At 40.7% G+C, this 15,750-nt stretch overlaps 1 protein-coding gene across 3 annotated transcripts in view; it reads right to left on the bottom strand.

The window, feature by feature from the left end:
* Positions 1-2,795: 2,795 nt before the first annotated feature.
* PDSS2 (decaprenyl diphosphate synthase subunit 2) overlaps positions 2,796-15,750 on the bottom strand; it is a 177,090-nt gene continuing 164,135 nt past the window's right edge. For all 3 annotated transcript variants that reach the window (XM_036413655.2, XM_036413654.2, XM_036413652.2), the window contains one exon: positions 2,796-2,989. In XM_036413655.2, the coding sequence (XP_036269548.1) occupies positions 2,831-2,989 (159 nt within the window). In that variant the 3' untranslated portion in view covers positions 2,796-2,830. The remainder of the gene's footprint in view (positions 2,990-15,750) is intronic.

Genomic DNA, 15,750 nt, shown 5'->3' with positions numbered 1-15,750 from the left:
GATTGAGACGTGGACCAGGCAAACAAGTCACTGGCAATTATATGACTAAATAGTCACCTTATATGAGCAAAACATGAAGAGGACTCAGTGTCATCACCCAGTGAAATAAAGTATAATAAGCATAATCCTTATCTTCTTTCAAAGTAACTAATCCTGAGTGGCAAATAGCTCACTACCTAATCAATATCTAATTGATAAGGCCGCCCTCTGAGCATCAAGACACCTGATTTGTTCAACAAGTATTCTTTGAGTATCTGCAGCATTGCCACTGGTCTAGATGATGGAGACTGGAGAAGAGTAAGGAGCTAGGAAAATTCCAAGGGCGAGTAGAATGGGGAAAGACGCTGAGGAAGCGAGAAGTCTGCAGAGCAGAGCACCGTCACTCAACAGTATGGAGGTAGGAAAGGTCCCAAAGAAAGCAGAAAGGTGTGTTGAAACAGGAGTCTGGGATTACATGTCATACAGAGGTGAGCTGGGAATACTAGGTCACCTGTGAGGCACTTTTGCAAGAAGCTTTTCTACATTCCTTCAGCGCTCCTCTTTATATATATATACTAGAGGCCCAATGCACCAAGATTCCTGCAAGAATGGGCCTTCCTTCCCCTGGCTGCTGGCAGCGCCTTCACTCTGGCTGGAGCTCTGGTCTTTCTACTTTGACCTGGAGCCGCCTTTCTGCTTTCCCACACTGCCCAGAGGCTGGGGTGGTGCTGAACACCTATGTTGTTGCCATGGCGACAATGCAAGTGTCCAGCCCCATCCGCCATCTTTGTTGGGTTAATTTGCATACTCACTCCTGATTGTTTGGTGGTCGCTGTGAAGGTACAGTCAATTAGCATGTTAGTCTTTTATTAGGTAGATATTTACTTATTGATTTCAGAGAGGAAGCAAGAGGGAGAGATAAAAGACATAAATGCTGAAAATCATCAGTCAGCTGCCTCCTGCATGCCCCCTACTGGGGATTAAGCTCGAAACCTGGGCATATGCCCTGACCAGGAATCCAACAGTGACCTTCTGGTTCATAGGTTGATTGATGCTCAAACACTGAGCCCCTCCTTGGGTTTCACCTTGTCCTGGAGCCTCACAATATCTTTGTTATCTAGACAGTCAGAAACGTCCAACTTTTAGGAAATGGAAGGGAGTTCATACATTCTGTTTAACCTTATTTTACAGATGAGGGAATTGAGGATCAGAGGAAAGTGACTTGCTTATGGTGACATAGCAAGTCAGCAGCAGCTAAACCAGAATCAGAAGAGCCCTAGAATCTTGCCTTGTGTACTTCGGCACCTGGCCATCTGCTCAATAAAACCTACAGCTCGCTTAACTTCCTGCACACCCACACAACACCTCACACAGCTCCTCTGTGGAAGTTAATGATTAAAATCTGATATGCTCTAAAGCATCTAACCAGTAACTAATTAAGCAAATTTCTGTGAGAAAAGACATTTCAAACAGAAAAGTGTTCTCTTAATCTAAATCCATACATCTGCCTTTAAATTATGGTAGCATAAACTGTACAAATATTATAATTGTACAGTTTATGCTACTACAAAGATACTTAAAAACATTTCATAATACAATGCATCAACCTCTAGCTTTAGATTTTCTCCTCATTGCAGGGCTCATGTTAGGCCCTGATAAAATGGTTTTGTAACTTTTTTGGGGGGGATTTAACTAAAACAACTTTCCTTAGTGTTGGAGTGAACAAGGTAATAAAATCTGTTTGCTGTGCCCCCTGTCTCCAGATTGGGCTGTAATTACACCACAGAGGAAGAAAGGTAGCTGAATCCCACTCCAGATCATTTCTGTGAACTCAGCCTCCTTGTCAACGATGCTCTCACATTGCATGCAAACCGCAGAGATATCTCCTGTGAGCCGCAGAGACAGGGTCTGGTTGCAGGACGGTGAGCTGGCTTTTATTCCTTGTGAAACTGATGTCTGTGGTTCAAAAACAAAAATTGACATTCTGAGGTTTAAAGAAAGTATTGCCAATGAAATCTCCTGGGCAACACACACACACACACACACACACACACACACGAAACTTGTAAAAATTAAAGGTATTTCTTTATGACCAAGTATTACAAATAAATGCATTTTACTCAAAAAAGCATCTTGTTCAGCTTTTTTTAAAAAAGTTTTGTTCTTTGAAATGTGTTTAAAAATTGATCTTTAAGAAAGAAAAGCAGGCCATTTCTACTACAACCAAGTTGACTTTTGATAACGTTTTAATCTCTTAATTCAACCATTTGGCATTTTCCCCCAACAATTTCCCCCAAATCTTACAAAAACCACCAAGTGCAAAGTATATTCACACTGTGTCTGTAAATACAGAGAGTAAGCATAGTTTTCCTCAATCGCTGAAATGCCCTCCGGTCGCTGGTCTTTGAAGTGACAGTCCCCCGGGGCTGGCACTGTCAGTGTGTCCCCTGACACCTGAAGCGCCCAGCGTGCTCTGTCCTCTGGAAGGAAAACCACAGGCCACCGCCCTGGCGCCATCCCTGGCTCGGTCCAATCAATACGGACTTATTTCCTGTCCATTTGCTGAGGTCACAGGAGCGAATCTCATTAATTATTTCTGCTACTGCAGCCTCCAGTGTGCTTCTGGCGTGACAGAGGAAAACGGCTTGACCTTTTTTTCTTCTGATTTTGTTTGTAGCTGTTCCAAAAAGATGGCAGGATTCATTTAGCAACGTGATAAAAGGAAGAAAACATAACGTGTATGTTTTTAAAGTCATTAGCAAATTGAGATATTTCTGATGAAAGCTCTCTGGATCACCTCATCCCTCGTTTTTTTTCAGCTGACGAACAATAGTGTCTTTTTAATTTGGTGTCACGAAAATCTGGTCACAGCAAACACAATGTTTTCTAAAGCAGATCTGGCCTCGGAGGGAGGAAAGCTCTCCAGGGCCGCCAGGGCCTTGTTTCCATGGTAACGACACAGGTCAATAGCCGAAGTCACACCTTTGCCAGCTTTGATTGTTTCTCGCAACTGTTAAGACACAAACGCACAGTGAAAGTCAGTTTTTAAGGTACCACAATTAAACTGGGGAGGGGAGGCGGAAAAACATAGAAGGGGACAACCATATAGATTCCATGCGCCAGCTCATTCTCTTGAGGTAGAGAGGACGTCATCCCCCAATGATCTCAAGGCACCAACGTTCAGAACCTACGGCTGCTCAGTGTCTGCCTCCGGGGGAGCACAATGGGCTCCTAATTACACCACCACCAACTCCCACCCACTGGTATCTTGCCATGTGCCCTGCTGGGGGCGGGGGGAGTGACAGGGAGGACATTTGCATTTCCAGCATTTTGCATCAGCAGCCCAGTATTCTTATGTGAAGAAGGCTTCACTAACATCCTAGTTAAAAATTGTATTTTTCCCACTGTATGTTGACACAATAGTCCATATGAAAATTCAAGAAAGACGCTACATTAAAAAAAAAAAAAGAACACTACATCTTAAACACTAAAATACTTTATTTGGGAAGAATGAATTGAAAATAGCTTTTGTAAAGAATAAAGAAACTCATCAACAAATAGAACTGAATGAAATGGTTACACTTTAGAGCTGAAAAAGATTTGGTCTGTCCAGCTTCCCTTTGCCTGGATTCCATCTTTTCTTTCTCAGTGACAACCTCACATGTGCTTAACGCCCTAACCAGAAACCCAGGTCCTCCCTCATCCCTCACATCCAGCCAGGCACCATGACAGCACAGGCGTTGTTTACCCTGGACAGCACTTCTGGCCCCCAGAGACTGGGTGGGGCCACGTGACAGGTTGTAGTTCCTGTGAATGAACTGGAGCCTTCACTTGTCCATGGAGTCCCTGCAGAGCTCTCCCTCTGGCACACCCACGGCCACACTGACAGGCTCCTCAGCCTGGATCCCAGAGGGACCCGGTGAGCCACCACAGAGCCGCTCGGACCTGAAAAGGACATGTCATACCAGCGAGAAACATGTCTTCGTTGTTTCAAGCCACAGAGATTATGAGGGTGTCGGGAGCCTCTTGACTGATAGCACCACTGAGTCCTAGCTATTCTTTCCCCTGTGATGCTCTCAACTTGATCTTCTGCTCTTTATTCCCAATGTCATTACGATAGTTCAGGCTCCCACCATCCCTCATCTCCTACAGAGTCTACCCACCACAGTTCTGCCCCCTGGACTCCATCCGTTTCCCCCTTTCACCATATATTTAGGGAGACTACTTGTAGCTTCATCTCTGCCATCAAGCTCCCCAAACTGCACTTGGGTGGAATGCACTCAGCTAGGATGTCACCCTAAGGGACTAGGTGCCACTCTGCATTCTGCAGTACAGCATTATTATACAGTGTCGTATTTTAATTCTTCATTCACCCAACTATCTCTTCATTAAATGTTAAGCTACTGCATAATCCAGGAAATATAAAAGAATAAAAGAAATAAGCTGTTTTATTCCTCTAATTATAAGATGAACAGAGGTCCAAAGAAGCTTAGGGGTTCACCAATTATAGATGAGATAGTGGCAAAGCTAAGGTGAAAAGCCTGGTTTTTCTTTTTATTAATTTTAGAGAGAGAGAAGGGAGGAGGGTATGGAGGGAGAGGGAGGGGAGGAGGGACGCAGGGGCGGGGGAGAGAGAAGGAAACATCAATTTGTTGTTCTTACCCCCCCCCCCCCCATTTCCATCAAGTTTATAGGAACATAACCATAACCATCAGGGCCATTTGCTGCTTTTGTGCTACAATGGCAGAGAGTGCAGAGTCGAGGAGCTGCCACAGAGACTGTGTGGCCTGCAAATCCTCAAATATTTACACTTTGGCTTTGATAGAGAAAGTCTGCTGGCTCCTAGATTAAAACAATGACTATCTTCTACTTAGATTCAACAATAGTTAATATTTTGCCATTTTTATTCTGTCTACATGTGTGTGTATGTTTTCGGAACCATTTTAAAATAAGCTGGAGGCAGTGATAAATTAGCTCTCCAGGGGAGGACAAAGCTTTATTTGTAGCATTTGCAGAATTTTGTGGTATGAATACTTCCATCATTGAGTTTCAAGCTACCAAGGGCTGTGGGATCACAAAGTTCTTGAATATTTAACAACAGGCTCTGAGCGGGTAGGACCTGCCCTGGACACATCACGGAACGCAGGATGCTTAGCCCTTGTTTGGACATGTATCTCCTAAATTAAGAACACTCCCCTCCCTCGATAAAAAACCAGGATACTATTATCACAGCTAGGAAAGTTCACGATAGTTCTCTCATACTATCTAATACCTAGTCCATGTGCAAATTCCCCATCTGACTCTAAAATGTAGTCTTTTTTAGCTTTTTAAATTCCAACCTCATCAATCCTGGTTTACATATTTCATTTGTTAGCTATGCCATTTTAATTTCCCCCCCCTATGACATTGCTGTTTTGAAAGGACTAGGCTGTGTTGTACAATGTTTGACATTCTGTATTTCTCTGATCGTTTCATTTAATTTGGTACTCTATGCAGTATTCAATTAGGCTCCACTGAATATGCAAAGGTGGTTCACGTGATATGTAACCCTACAATGAAGGGTAATTCAGATTAGGACGAGACTGCACCCAGGAAGACATCACTGAAAGTCACTCACATACTAAAGTAGTGAATTCTCTCGCCCAATGATGATTTTACCTCCAGTTAACAGCTGAATCTGTTCTGTGTGGGGAGGTGGGCTCACAGGGCTTTGCATTCCAAGGGACCGGATAGAGTCCAGGTGTAAGATGCCCACATAACGACTCCCCAGTAATCTAATCCTTCAGGGAAGGGATTGTTCCTCAGTCATTTGTAAACACTTCTGCCACCTACACAAACTATTGGCTCAAAGGAAATCCATAGACTATAAATGAGATTCATTTTATATTATAACTTTGCATAGGTAATGGGTCTATCCTGAGAAGACAGTCTTGTCCTATGTATATAAATGTGACAAAAAACAACAACAACAACAACACATAAGCTGGGGTTCAAGCTTTATTGACCATAAGTTCACCAGGGGAATTTTAAAATGCAGATGCCTAGGCTCTGTTCCTGGAGACGGGAGTCAATAAGGTCTTTAAAAAATACTTCCTAGGCCATTCCGATGATTAGCCAGATTTGTGAGTATCTCACTAGCGAGGGCATGTATTTTGAGTTACACTATTTTAAAACTATTTTAGTTGTATTAGGTTTATATTGTTTCAGCTATACTTCCAACTGGTTGTCTTTACAATGATCAAATTCAATTCAACAAGCATTTGTTGGCATTTATGTAGCCTAGGTATACTGTAGAGAGAGAAACCCTGTAAGAAGGGCGGTTACAAGACCAGAAAGGGTTAAGTAGAACACAGAAGGTCTGGACCTGTGACCTTGATTCTAATAGCTACAATAGAAAACACCGCAAGTAAAAAAAGATCCTTCCACTTTTGCCTTCATGTACATTTTGTCTGGGCAAAGCCCAAATCAATGCAGAGCAGAACTTTCCATATTAGGATGCGGCTAGAAGAGCTAGTGTGCCCACACTGGCCCTTGTGACACACACACACAAACACACACACACCCCGAAGGTAAATTATTAGTCTGTGTTTTATTTCCTTGATATAGCACTTTAGGGTACTACTATAATTAAATCTCTAATTAATTCCACTGAGTAATTAAATAATTGTGGCATCACCTGAAATAAATTAAGTCCAATCCCCTGTTAGAGCATCCAATTAAAGGTATTAATACAGACAGGAGGATGCAAAGTACTTAAAGTTAAGTGCACTATTACTTAACATTTGTTAAAAGGTGTTACTAAACACTTTTTAAGCAATAAATGTTGCTTGATGAGGCCCATTTGAGAAAATCATTGTATGTCTAAAAACCATTTGGTTCGAAAGTGCAAGCCTCTGCCATGGGATCTACCATATTTTTTCTATGTATAAGATGCAATTTTTTTCTAAAATCATTAGATTGAAAATGGAGGGGTGTCTTATACACGGAAGTCAGCAGAGGAGGGAACCGAGCCAATGCGTAGCTGCCTATATCTTGTCAGACAGGCTTCCTCCAATCATGAGCCTTATTGTTACTGAAGTCAGCTGATGCCATAACTGGAGGTGGAAGTGGAGAGTGCACAGATGCAACAGGGACCTGAGTGTTCTGAGCCCATAAAGATGTCAAAAAATAAAAAGATAAATACTGGTAAGTGACTGTCTTACTCTGCAAAATTCAAACTGAGTGTAATCAGCTTTGCCAAAGAGCATGGAAACAGAGCTACAGAGAGACAATTTGGACCTCCTCCCACTGAGTGTATGATCAGACAGTGGAGAAAACAGGAAGAACAAGTCCTTAAGATGCCTAAAAAGAAGAAGGCCTTAAGAAGAAAACCAGCAAAATGTTTAAAATATTGATTTCTTAATTTTAGAAATTTAAGTTGGAAAAGTGGGGGTTTCTTATATATGGGGACATCTTATACATGGAAAAATACGGTAAGTAGCTTTAGGGGAAGTGGAGGCTGAAATCACTTCTCTCCAATGAAATCAGAGAAAGAACTAGAAGAAACCCCACACACAATCTTATCTTACTTCATTTTGGAGAAGATACTGGGATGAGAGGGCTGCACAAGGAACTTGTGAAATAGCCGAGGTTTCATGTCTCACAGCCAGAGCTCCTCCACTCTGCAGCACTGGAAAATATCTGAAGATAACCCCAAGTTTTCTTTCACCCAACTGAACAGAGTACTTGGAGAAAACTGGGATGCTAAAACTCATCTGGAACACAAAATAGACCTCGTTCTGAAGAAACTAGATATAGAGAGTAAGGGAATATAAAAAAATACGTTCAAGTTTTTTTAAAATTATTATTGATTGATTGATGAGAGAGAGAGAGAGAGAGAGAGAGAGAGAGAGAGAGAGAGAGAAAGAAAGAGAGAGACAGAGAAACTGTGATATGTTGTTCCACTTATTTATGCATTCATTGGTTGACTCTGACTGGGGGATTGAACCTGCAACCTTAACCAAATCGGGACAATGTTCTAACCAATTAAGCTACTACACATTAAAAACATTTTTTTTAATGGTTGCAAATACCTGGATAAGAGTAAGAGAAAACCAGTGGAAATCATGTTGAAATGGGAAGAGACCATATACTTCTTAATCAAGGGGTAGAAGTGGACCATGCTTCTCTAGTGGAGATTATGAAGTTGGCAAAAAAGATAAGATGCAGAAATGATAAGGAACTTCAATCTTCAAACATCTACTAAAACTCACATTCCATAGTTGACAAATTCTTGGTGTGCCAGACTGATACTAGCCCGATGAAATACAACAAGAATAACTGTATAATTGTGCATTTAGGTTTTATTTATTTTTATTAAAAAAAAAAATATATATTTTATTGATTTTGTACAGAGAGGAAGGGAGAGAGATAGAGAGCTAGAAACATCGATGAGAGATAGACATCGATCAGCTGCCTCTTGCACACCCCCCACTGGGGATATGCCCGCAACCAAGGTACATGCCCCTGACCGGAATCGAACCCAGGACCCTTTAGTCCCCAAGCCGACGCTCTATCCATTGAGCCAAACCAGTCTTGGCTTGTGCATTTAGGTTTTAAAAATTAATTGAAGTGTAAGCTCAGTTTGGCAATGACTCATTAAAAAATGCTGAAATCTGTGATAACCACATACCTTACATAATTTAAGACTATAATGTAGATTTTCTAAAAAGAGTAGTTTATTGATTTTTAGAGAGAGAGAGGAAGATAGAGGGAGAGAGAAACATCAAAGAGAGAGTGCATATCGATGGGCTGCCTCCTGCACACCCTCACTGACCACTGAGCCTGCAACCCAGGCATGTACCCGTGACCTCCAGGAATCCAACTGGCAACTTTTGGGTGCCCAGGATGACACCCAACTGAGCCACACTAGCCAGATATAATGTAGATTCAAAAAAAACAAATGCAAACTTTGGCAGCATCAATAGGTATACATCTCCAAAACACAGGCAGGAATGGTCACAGCACACTTTGATGGTCAACTCGTTTAGAAAACTGTATTCAGTTCTGGGTGCCGCTGCCATGTGTGAGAGGGGCTTTCAAGATAGACTGGGACCAGTATGAGGATGAAGAAGCGTTTCACAAGATGTTAACTAAGGAAATGCTTAACCTGGAGGAAAGGATTACAGGAAATTATAAACATTATCCTCAAATACCTAAAGCAATGAATTAAATGGAAGAAGGAGCAGTCCTGTTCTACTAGTCTATGCTTCGGGGGGGCAGGCCACAGCGACGAGGTGAAGTTCTGGGAAGCAGATTTCAATGACAAATAAGAAACAGCTTTCAAATGACTAGAGCTGTCTAACAACAGAATAATTATTTTTGACAAGTTGTGAACTCCTCCCTACTAATGGAAGCCCTCAGATGACCAAGTCAGAGAAACTATGAATGAAATTCAGCAGGTGTGGGAGGTGGGACGATGCTACTTCCAAAGTCCCATCCCAACTCCAAGATTTCAGATGCCAGCACTTCAACGGAATGGCAGGATGGTGCAACAGGAAAAGCAACAATAAAATCTTCCTCTAATATGATAAAATGTGAAATGTATTGCAAACAACATAATAAAGCACTCTTTTTGACTTAGAGTAACAAGTTATTTGCAAGAATCTATAGGAAAAAAATCTACCAATCTTAACTAAATATCTTACTTTGGCAAAGACAGGAGATAGAAAAGAGAGAATTCTTAGTTATTTTCTCAATCACATGAGTTTACATGCAAAACAATAAGAATTATATAAAACTGAAGCTCGAGAAGCAATCAGTACATCATGTGTTCCAAAGAAAAACTTAATGATTTATAAATAATCACAGCTTTATCCATATTCTGACTCCAAGCTAATTTTTAATTTTGGTATCACTTGCCAACGAGGAACTTAATTCTACACATTGAAATTCAAATAGCAAAACTAGGCCAGTGTGACTCAGTTGGTTGGAGCATCATCTCGTATACCAAAAGGTCAGGGGTTCGATGCCTGGTAGGGCATGTGCCGGAGGCAACAAATGAATGTTTCACTCTTACGTCTCTCTCTCTTTTTTCCTCTTACACACTCTCTTTCTCTCCCTCCCTTCTCTAAAATCAATAAAAAAGAATGTCCTCAGGTGAGGATTAAAAATATAAATAAAAAGAAAATAAAATAAAATGTTAATAAACAAACCTGGAACCATGAAACTTTTTAGTAAACTCTGTAATAGAAATTCAAAAGCAAAACAGCATAGGTTGTGGAGTACAGCATGGAGCCCATCTTGCCTGTAGCTTTGTTGGGAGTGAATCAATAAAGAGCAAGCTCTGTTATCTCATGACAAACACTCTGCTGGCATTTTAATGAAAGAGAACACTGTGGGAGGAGAGCAATGCATCACGTGGGCATCAAGTAGTCCTGGGGCTATCTGAGGAAAACATAAACTATGTAAGAGCGAATTTGGTTCCTATTATTGTACGTTTGTCTGTATCTGACTCAGACATTTACTTAGGTAAATAACTTAGACATTTCTTAAATCCTTCTCATGCCTCAGTTTTTAAAATATATATTTTATTGACTTTTTACAGAGAAGAAAGGAGAGGAATAGTTAGAAACATCGATGAGAGAGAAACATCGATTCAGCTGCCTCTTGCACACTCCTTACTGGGGATGTGCCCACAACCAAGGTACATGCCCTTGACTGGAATCAAACCTGGGATCCTTGAGTCTGCAGTCCGACACTCTATCCACTGAGCCAAACCGGTTAGGGCTCATGCCTCAGTTTTTATCTGCTTTAGTATTTGGGTGCTGATACTTGGAAATCACTTCCCTCTAAGCTACTTCCACTACCACCACCATTCACAGGACCCTACATTCCTAACATCCTAACAGGATTAACACCTCTTCCAGACATAGGGGGATCTCTACATTATGGTGTTATAGAGGGTATATTTGTAAACACAGGTCCTTATCTCCTTCAAAAGAATGATGATAACTGTATCTATAAAACTTTCTTGAAAGAGTGAAGAATGTTTACCAGTTTTTTGTTTTTTTTTTTTAAAATATCATAATTATCCCGGCTGGTGTGGCTCAGTGGTTGAGTGTTGACGTATGAGCTAGGAGGTCATGGCTCAATTCCCGGTTACGGCACATGCCGGGGCTGTGGGCTTGATTCCCAGTGTGGGGTGTGCAGCCAACCAATGATTCTCTTTCATCACTGATGTTTTAACTCTCTCTCCCTCTCCCTTCCTCTCTGAAATCAATACAAATATATTTAAAAATCTTATAATTATTGCACTGGTTCAGCAAACACAAATCCTAAGAGTCTTTTACTAGACAGTCACTATTTCTGAGACCAGGACTATGTTAGATTATAGATTAATGCATACACTTTTTGGATGTTTGCAAGACAAGAACCTGCACATTCTCCCTTACTTCTTTCTGTAGTATGTCTGAAGCATCTTTTTTTTGGTTTGTTTTAAAATATATATATTTTCTATTGATTTCAGAGAGGAAGGGCAGGGGGGGGGAGAGAAACATCATTGATGAGAGAGATTCATTGATCAGCTGCCTTCTGTATCCCCTGGGCCTCCCCCCCCCGCCCTGCTCCCCGCAAACTGGGGATCAAGCCTGAAACCCAGGCATATGCCCTTGACTGGAATTGAACCTGGTACCCTTCAGTCCACAGGCTGACGCTCAATCCACTGAGCCAAATGGGCTATGGCTGAGGCATCTTGAGAAGCAGCATGGTGGCAACACACTGTAGAGTCAGTGGACCTGGGCAGAATCATGACTGTGTGAACACTCTTAGGTAATGTGATCTGTTCTCCATGAAATGAAGGACTTCAGAGATAGAATTTGATAGGAACATCTATCTGATCAGGTGTATCTTGAACAGCATACACACTGAAAAGCATATGTGTGGTGGCCTGATGGCAGGCACCGTAGAGATCAGAGTGTGTACAGAGTTACAACTGTTCCTAACTGGTGACCACAGATCTTGTAAGAGTGGATGGCAGATAAAGGTTGGAAGTTCCTGAGATCTAGAACAGAAAGACCTTCCACAAGGGGCACCCTTGCGCTACGCAGGAATTAATCTTGAGAGATTTATTTTGGGCTTTTACTATATCTTGGTGAATAGGTAAGACCTTTTATCAAGCCAGGAAGTCAGGGAAAGGGATAGAATCTACTCACCATAGTGTGTGTGTGTTGGGGGGGAGGGGGGGAGGAGTGAGTAGTGCTTGGGGATATGGCTTCATATGCATCAACTAAACAAATTACAGGCTTGTGATAGATCAAACATCACAGAATCCTTTCTGCTACACAAAATCAGGCAGTAGGGGTAGTGGCCAAGTTTGAGAAATATCAATCCAGGTCATGACAAATACGTCTAACCTAAACCATATTCAGCATCTATAAACAAGTGCTTCTCCTTTCTCTCAAAAAATGTAATTTTGGAAAACCTATATTTCTCCTTTGTATTTTTTTTTTTAATGATAATGATAATATTCCCTTCACCTCCACTCAGAACTGTCTCAGGGACTACACAGGCCCTCTGTGGAGACAGAAGGCTCTCTCCCTGCATAAAGGCACGTAGGCGCTCCCTGTGCACAGGAGGCTCCTGATCCCACTAACCAGGAGCACTGACTGAATCCAGCTATCCCACAGGGCAGAGCAGCCACCCACAGAACCAGTCTGCAGGGCGTTTGTAGTTAGCTTTCTAGACTAAGATTCAAAAGGTTACTCCAATTGCATCTTTATTTCAAACCAGGGAGTACGAGGCATTGAGGATATGATAATTTGATTAAAAGTGTACTTGGGGGGAAATAACAGGAGCAAAGGTGGAGTCAAATATACCTTATGAAAGAGAAGTACAGAATATAGGCACAAACATTTGCGATACCGTGGGTCATTCATTCATTCATTCATTCAGCAGTAATTCAACAAATATTTGTTGGTTATCTAGTATGTGTCAGGCATTATTGGTTATCTAGTATGTGCCAGGCACTGTGTTAGGCCCTCAGGGGACATATAATGGTGAGCAAAACCAGACATGGAACCAGGCTTACAAACAAGAACTGGTCATCAAAAATCTAAGTCTGCCGAAGCTTCCTGATAAATATTAGTTATTATATAAATATGTAATTTTTAGGGACCAGTAATTCAAAATGGTTAATTTAAGAATGGCAGAGCTGAAACTGGTTTGGCTCAGCTGTAGAGCGTCGGTCTACGGACTGAAAGGTCCCAAATTCGATTCCGGTCAAGGGCATGTACATTGGTTGCGGGCACATCCCCGGTAGGGGGTGTGCAAGAGGCAGCTGGTCGATGTTTCTCTCTCATTGACGTTTCTAGCTCTCTATCTCTCTCTCTTCCTCTCTGTAAAAAAAAAACCAATAAAATACATTAAAAAAATGGCAGAGATTGCCCCACTAAATATTATTGTTATGAACTAAGTAATTTTACATTTTATATATAAAATTAGAAACCAAAGATCACAAAGTAGGAATATATGATCTGAAGAAAAAGAAAAAAGACAATTGCTTAGAGGATTGAATTAAATTAGTATTAACAGTATTAGGCTAACAACTGAAAAGGTGGCACATTTTATGATGTCATCCAGAGGATTATTGATATCATTTAATAATTTTATTCATGATGCACTAGGGAACAGAGATTATGGTCATTAAATCTGTCGATGCCATTGAGGTGTGTGGGATTGCTAATACCTCAGAGAACAAGAATCCAATTTTAAAATAACATTAAAAAATTAGAAGAATAGATCATGAGAGCAAGATGATAGTCACTGAGGACCAATGCAAATAATATATTAGAAGCCTTTAGGAGGAAAAACACTAGCTTGATGATGGGCAAGGAATAAATGTTCAGAGGGCAACTCTTTTGCAAAATGACTTGAAAGCTCACGATAAGACACACTCCGATTAAAGGCATTAATTAGAATTAATTAAAGGCATGTGGGGTTAGAATTTATTTTGATTAAAATTTTCACATGATCCAAAAAGCTTTTAAGTTTTATTGTGAACAAAAACTGACCAATGATTATTTTTCTATCATTAATAATTACATATTGAAGGAGATTTAGAATCAGAGCAGTAGTTGCAAAAACTGATTTTAGTAGATCAATTGTTCTGAAAATCAGATGAAGCAAAATCTACTCATTATTGCTGTAAGGCAAAGCACTTGTCTGAAATGTGATTGCCATAAAGGAATAATAACTGGTTTTATCTGCCTTTTAAGGAAACAAGGAGTGGGATTTAGACCAACACTTGCAATGCCTGCCTGGAGCTAGGTTCCCTCCTCCACAGCTGTCCTCCTGCACATCAGCCCCTCTGAGGCCCAGCACAAAACCTCAGTGTAAAAACATTTACATTCTCCACTTGTGCTTTCCTGCCTATCGCCATAGAAGCAAGCAATTCTTTAGGAGCCTAGAATTAAATTCTGATTATATCAGTAAAAACACATTTTTTCAATTCTCAGTAGCCCAGGTTATAATCTGAAAAATTCCAATTCAAATTAGAATACACTTTGAAAGCAGAAATCCTTAAAAAAAAATCAATGTATCTCTTATTTTAAACATGCTTAAATGTGGTCACCTTAATGCCCTTATTTACATTTTTATGTGTTGTCTTCCAGTCTTTATCAAGCATATAACATTTTACATAGTTGCATTTATATCATTAATGGCATTTGAATTTGGATAATTTTTTTTCCTTTTTTTGTGTCTTTCTTTTGTCTTTTTTCTTTAGGATAATTTTTCTTGAAATTCTACAGGGTGGGGCAAATGTAGGTTTACAGTTGTTTGTATGGAAAACAATGTAATAATGAATAAATAATAATATAAAAATAAGCTGTGTTTCCTGTACTCGTGGCTGTAAACCTACTTTTGCCCCTGTTTTATAAACACCTGATCTAATTGGACCACAAGTCCTTTATGGAAAAAGATGGGGGAGGCGAATATCAATGCTTCTTCATAATCTCCATAATTATCACTAACACAGGAATCCTAAATGTTCAGACAACTTCAAGAGGCTAGAGGAAGTGAGAGATTGCAGGCATAAGTGATGCTGATGGAATATTCTACCAAGGAGCTAAGGGAAAGCCCCAGGGCAGGAGATGCAGCATCTGCCCAAGAAAGGGGTACAGTGAGGAGAAAACACAGCAACATCTGGTCGGTCTCTAAATGTGCCAACGTGAAAAAATTCTCACAGCCAGTTAGCTAGGGCTTGGGATAGAACGAGCAGGCAAAAATTGCCAAAAAAAGAAAGGAAAAAAAAAAGAAAAAAAAAAAAAAAAAAAAAAAAAAAAGAGAGACTGGCTTTGTCAGTAAAGAAAAGACAATAATATTTTAGCAAATTTTATATTCAAGGTTCACAAAAAGAATTTCGGACTCAATATGCAGCAAAGTGTTTGACACGATCTATGTAAAATAAGAGAAAAACCAGTAAAAGGGCAACCTTGGCAGGAGGATCAGGACATGGCTCTTTTTTCTTCGTAGAGGGAAGTGATGATATGTGATCATGCAAACACAAATGCAAATGTCTGTGGACAGCACTGCTAGATGGTTGGAAGAGAATTTTAATGTGCACCCTATGCAAATGCGTTTTATAACAAAACAAAATGTGTAAGGCCTTCTGAGGGCGGGAGGGAGGAGGGAGCAGCCCTCTGCACACTGTGCCTGAGAGGCACGGGAGGACGGGGACTGAGCTGGGAGAACGTGCTGCACTGGGATCCTTAACAAACTCTAGGAGAGAGCGCA

Source organism: Pipistrellus kuhlii, unplaced genomic scaffold, assembly GCF_014108245.1.
Source record: "Pipistrellus kuhlii isolate mPipKuh1 unplaced genomic scaffold, mPipKuh1.p scaffold_m20_p_5, whole genome shotgun sequence".
NCBI classification, from domain to species: domain Eukaryota; kingdom Metazoa; phylum Chordata; class Mammalia; order Chiroptera; family Vespertilionidae; genus Pipistrellus; species Pipistrellus kuhlii.
The sequence above is the reverse complement of the archived record's forward strand: the minus strand, read 5'-3'. Positions and strand labels throughout refer to the sequence as shown.